General features: G+C 25.2%; 1 protein-coding gene across 1 annotated transcript; it reads right to left on the bottom strand.

Moving 5' to 3' along the window:
* Positions 1-846: 846 nt before the first annotated feature.
* Positions 847-4,829, bottom strand: LOC114129380 (transmembrane 9 superfamily member 3). Its single transcript, XM_027994100.2, has 11 exons — positions 4,497-4,829; positions 3,953-4,148; positions 3,767-3,889; positions 3,457-3,695; positions 3,241-3,372; positions 3,020-3,186; positions 2,716-2,941; positions 2,416-2,624; positions 2,164-2,310; positions 2,015-2,098; positions 847-1,182 (listed from the first exon to the last, which is right to left on the bottom strand). The coding sequence occupies exons 1-11, from the start codon at positions 4,596-4,598 to the stop codon at positions 1,038-1,040; spliced, it is 1,770 nt and encodes a 589-aa protein (XP_027849901.2). The 5' UTR covers positions 4,599-4,829; the 3' UTR covers positions 847-1,037.
* Positions 4,830-6,000: the final 1,171 nt, after the last annotated feature.

Below are 6,000 nucleotides of genomic sequence, written 5' to 3'. Positions count from 1 at the left end.
TCATTTTCAGTTTAAAGAAAACTTTATCTGTATTTAAACTTTTTTTAAATCTACTAATTAAAATAAAACTTCAATTTTTTTAATTCACGGAAAGAAATGATGTCAAGACAAAAAAATAATCTATAGGTACTTAACCAAAGATAATAACCTCTTCTATTTTTCTATGAAAATGTTAACTAATAGGTACTATTGATTATAAATAGTTCTCTGTTAATATGCTACTGCTTTGATATCATTACTCATTTAAATGTCTTCACACTAATGATCTATTAGGGATTAATAAGACGCCTCTCAAAACTTAAGAATGTGCAAAACACCTTGTAGCAACACTATCCATTTAACAAGTAACATTTATGTATTGCAGTGGGTTGTCTATAGTGTCTACTGTCCATACTATTTATAATCAATATTTGGTACTAAATTACTAAAACAGTTTTTTCAATATTCATTCACACAGCCCATGTTATCAATTTACAAATAACAGGTTAAGCATTGTTTTCTTAATTAAGCACAAAAAAATAGAAATTTAATTTTAGTTTTATTATGTTATGTTTGATTTAAATTTAAAATTAACCAATTGTGAGAGTATGGTTAACATATAGGTCAAAGTACAGTCATAAAAAATGAGTGCATAAAATAATATTCACATTTAAATAAAAAAAAATAACTGAAGTTTTTATCTAATAAATCTATATGTACAGATGGATGTTCATTATTGATATACAAAATTATGTATACATAACATACAATTATATTATAATATATTAATATTTGATTATTCGTTAACAAATGGATAGGGATCGACTATGTTTATAATATGCTGAAAATTACAATACACATACTATATACACCATGTATACTAATTTTATTCCATACTGAATAAAACAATTTAATAAAAGAGAAAATAATACAATTAAAAAATTAAAATTATTATAATAAAATATGAGTACTCTACAACTGTTTAATTTTTAAACTCAAATAATGTAAAAACATTGTTACAGTTGTGATTAAACAGGTGGTGATTATTAGGTTGATGATCAATCAATCTTGACAGTAGTGTAAATTTTGCGCACAAAAGCATGAGCACCAATGTAACCCACAGTACCACACATGATACCTAAAGCAATGCTGAATAATGCCATGTAACCGAAATAGAATGCAGTTTGAAAAAGTCCATACATTCTGAAATATTAAATACATGTATTAAGAGGATTCTATAATGAAACATTTGTCATAATACTTATATTTAAATTAATATTAAGATGGAATCAGTATTTTTAATCTATACACCACAGAAAATATAAAAATATTTTTTTTGTATATCACTGATTATAATAATATAATTTGAATCTGATTAAAATATTCTAGATATCTCAGGTTCCTTGATCAAATTGAGATATAATAACAAATTTCAAACATTATGAAAAAAAAAATTGCCATCTAATACAATAAACTTTATTTTTAATATTTTTATGTTAAGAAAGTTAATTATCTAGAAAAAAGCAAAAATCAAATTTCTATAACAACTTTTTATATAATTTTATAAAATTTATCTGAAATGATTAATAATGCAACTAAGATGCACTATTACATCATTTACATTTATATTGAAAACAAAAATTTGTTTTTAAATATATTAAACATATTAATATAAATTATATTAGTCAATTTTAAAAACAGGCAGTGAACATAAAGTATGATGAGGTATTTAATGTTTTAGAAATACTTAAATAAACATATATATATATATATATTTAAATATACTACATCAATAAGTTACGTTTTTATGTTTTTGTTATAAAAATGAACCTATACAACAATTTAAAAATTTAAATAAAATTGATCTTCCAGATTTTAAAAATTTTTTTTTTTTGTTTTGTTTTTGGCTTTATGGTAAGATTTGAAACATTGTGGCCTATCTTCAATACATATTACATGGTTTTAATTCATAATATAATTATTATTTTATGCTATAAAATCATAAAAAGAAACTTTTCTATCTATTTTAACTTACTTTGTTTTAAACATAAAGTAATAAAATGAATACAGATAAACGTAAAATGCGGTTGATGCTGCTGCTGCAAAACTTGTCCATTGCCTGCATAAGAATTAAGAATAAAAAATTTGTAACTATTATCATAAGAATTTTATTATCAGACTTACCATCTATAATCTTCAGCATTAAGTAGAAAATAAGTACATACAATTGTGACACAAACAGTTACTACCATAAGTATCAAAACGACTAGCAGCATAAATCCATAAACATAATATATTTTGTATGCCCAAAATGAAGTAAATATAAAATACCTAAAATTAGACATTTCAAAATTTAGTTTAATATTTTATAAATAATATATTCTAATAAATATCAATACTCAATACTCAATTGTATTATTAATTATTTGAACATACATTTCTATAAATATTGATCCAAATGGCAGTATTCCACCAAGCATTGTAATTATTAAAGGTTCCATAAACCATTTTTTCTCGGGTATAGGTCTTGGTACAGCATTTACCCTGCAAGGATAGTCTGGTTGCCCAGACAAATTTCGACCCAGCAAAGTTCCAACCAATGTAAGAGGTAATATCACAAAAACGCATATACAAGCTACTGCGACCTAAAAATTGGTTATTAGTTATAATTATTAATAATATTCTTAATTTTGTTATTAGTAAAATAATTTAAAATATGTGACAGTTGTTTCTTACCATCGAACCAAATGGAATAGCACGAGATGCGTGATAATAGATTGCAATAAAATTAATAAGAAATGCCATGCCACAAACAAGTGAAGGTAGTAAAAATGCAGATAACAACATCTGTCTGATCCAAATACGTCCTCCCATCTTAGCATATAAAGCTCCGCCAAAATAACCATTTACAGGGGAGGTTACAGCATACACAAATATTGATGTTCCTAATAATGATCCTCGTCTAATCAACAAAAACCAATAATTTAAAGATTAAAAACAATAATATGACAAAATATACAAGCTTATATTATAATTTTACTCTGTATATAAATCTCCAATTATCGTAAATGTTATAACTACGAGAGTGACTAGAGTGATGTGGTGACCACATCCAATAATGGCAGAGAAAAGCATAGGATAAGACGCTGGACGAAAAACATCACCATGAACTTGCTTCCATCCATATTCGTCACCCAAATCCTTGTCCTATTATTTAAAATATAAAATATGTGATCCAAATTATAATATATTATTAAATACCATAGCATCGACTTCTTCATCTTGACTATAACGAGCATAATCTTTTCGCACAGTTCGCAATAAGATCATAGATACTAATCCAACTAAAAATATAACCATCATAAAACTGTTGAAAATACTGAACCAATGTATCTGTAATTAAGTGTGCATAAATTAGTTAATAGATTTTAATAACAACAAAAAATGTGTTCATAACTGTTATTATAATCAACTTACTCTATGTTGGAAGAATTTAGGATCCAAATATTTATTGAAACGATCTTTATAAGTGATAGGAGATGATTTCCAATTCATTTCATATGTAAACTCTATGTTAGTATTTGCTTTAAGTTCAACCTTTGTCTCTGATGTCAAATTTACATCAACAATATGATCATCATTATAGCCAATATCAAATTTTTTATGTGTCCAAATATAATATTTGTTATTATTTTCATCTACTTCTCCAACAATGCCTAAATTCCATTTATTTATAATTTATAAAATCCAAAAATCAGTAAAAGTTCATAATATAAATATAATATACCCCAAATTGGAAGATCGTCAATATACATTTGATACCAATAGTGATTTCGTACAGCATATATAAAAGTTTTTAATTTTTCGTCATCCAAGTGTACTTGACAAAATTGAACTTTAGTTACGTCGTCTAATTAAATAATAAAAATTAATAAATTATTTGAAAACTATTGCATTAACAATCTACTAGTACCTTTAAAACGCATTTCCAGTCCACTGTGTATAAGTTCAACACCCTGTAAAGCTTCACCAAGTGTTTCATGATAATGACTGATTGTATCTTTTGGACCCGCACAAAATGGTAAACTAAAGTAAGTATATGTTTCTTGTCGGTTATGATAGGGACCAACTGTGTTCATCCACAATACCACCTCTTCATTACTTTTATACTGTAATATAACATTATTAAGTTAACTAACTATATTAAACTTACACATTATTAACTTAAAAAACAATTATTAATTATTGACCTATTTTTAATAGGTATCAATTAATTTAATTTTAGATTTAATAGTACTAGAAAATGAGGAATTATTCCAGAATATAAAACTAAACATCATCTATTAATCAAACATCGCATTGCACACTCATAATAATTATCTTACATTAAGGCATTTAGCCACATCACCAAATCACTAGCTCTTCAAGCACCACATTAATAAATACACACAACATACAATAAAAGTAATCCAACACTGAATTATATAAAATAATACAAGAATAAAAAATATTCGTACCAAATGATTATGTTCGTCGCCGTTAACGAGACACGTCAAATGTATAACCAAAAACGAGACGAAAACTTTGAGATAATCCATTGTAAACCGTTTGGTGTTCATCTCAGTGGATCATCTTTGTAAAACTAAATTAATTAGTTCATAATGTTGGGTGAAGAATATATGTTAAAATAACTAAATAATAAATTTATGGAATCAACCTATAAAAAACAAAAACAAACTCTACCGTTTCGGATCGGCAATTTTTGGGAACGTTCAGATTTTATTAATATTTAATATTAAATTTTTTTTATCTCGATCCTCGACCGACTCAATGTTATTGATGATACTTCGTTGAACATGATGATAGTAACTTGAACTACGATTCGTCTTTCGATTATAGAATTCTGAAAACATAAAATGAACATAGCCTATAAAAAAAAAAATTAACTAAATACCCCAAGGAGTGTTTGCAGTGTTACGTTACCGTGGTCGTGGTTAGTTTCGACTGTCGGTGACTGATCCCGCGCGAATTAATTAATAGAACAGTGTAAGATAAAATATCTTTAATATTAATAGACACAACGAACTGATATAATTTTAAAGTTAATATAAATTTATATTATATACCTAATTAAATTAATATTTAATTTATACAATTTATATTTACCTCGATTTATCGTAATTCTTAGTCCGTGATAGACACCAAACAGAATCCAACCACAAAATAGACTAAATTTATTGACTAATTGATCATAAAACTATAAAAGATGGTTAAAAGAATTTACTTTAAATGATAATTTATAACAATATGAATTTACACATAAAAATAAAGGACAATTTTTTAATAATTCTTGAACAATACTTCAAAATACCGAATGTTTTCGTTTTCAAACAGTGTACTCGTATATAAAACTATTGAAACTACGTCAATAATATTATACAGAATACTTATAACTAATTTATACTATTATAGTATACACTAGTAATAGTAATTTTTAATTGAATAATACATTTTTCGCTAAATAATTATGATTAAATTGTGTTTTCAAAATTAGTAATTACACAAAACAGACTTATGTGTACAAATCATATTTCTATAATAAATAAAAAAAATTGTATAGGTATTTTATATAAAATCCGAGCCCTAATCATCATAATATTGTGAAGTGAAATATTTCCTAAAAGCGCGAACTTTTTTTTAAACAAATAACTATATTTTATTTTATTTTTTTATTATCATAATTTTTTTAATGTTTCAGTACACCTAGTGCTATTTCAAATATTTACAGGTATTTGAGGTAGGTATTTGTTATTTTTACAATAAATTAAATTATATTAAAGACAAGGATTGATAGTGATAGACGATATAGTACCTATTAGGTACTATTATGTATTTATATGTGCTAATAGATAATATTATGATACAATTATATTGGGTAAATTATTTAGTAGGTAGTAATATTTTATACAAAGTCTATTAATCTTCAAACGATGAATCTTCGGTAACTACCCACTACCTATC

This window comes from Aphis gossypii, chromosome 1 (genome assembly GCF_020184175.1).
Source record: "Aphis gossypii isolate Hap1 chromosome 1, ASM2018417v2, whole genome shotgun sequence".
NCBI lineage: Eukaryota > Metazoa > Arthropoda > Insecta > Hemiptera > Aphididae > Aphis > Aphis gossypii.
The sequence above is the reverse complement of the archived record's forward strand: the minus strand, read 5'-3'. Positions and strand labels throughout refer to the sequence as shown.

Bases quoted from the DNA above. Each gene is read 5' to 3' on its own strand.
- LOC114129380 (XM_027994100.2), bottom strand. From the start codon at position 4,598: ATGAACACCAAACGGTTTACAATGGATTATCTCAAAGTTTTCGTCTCG. The intron at 4,149-4,496 runs GTACGAATATTT...GTTATATTACAG, and splicing joins GCGACGAACATAATCATTTG to TATAAAAGTAATGAAGAGGT. The intron at 3,187-3,240 runs GTATTTAATAAT...TTTAAATAATAG, and splicing joins ATGAAGAAGTCGATGCTATG to GACAAGGATTTGGGTGACGA.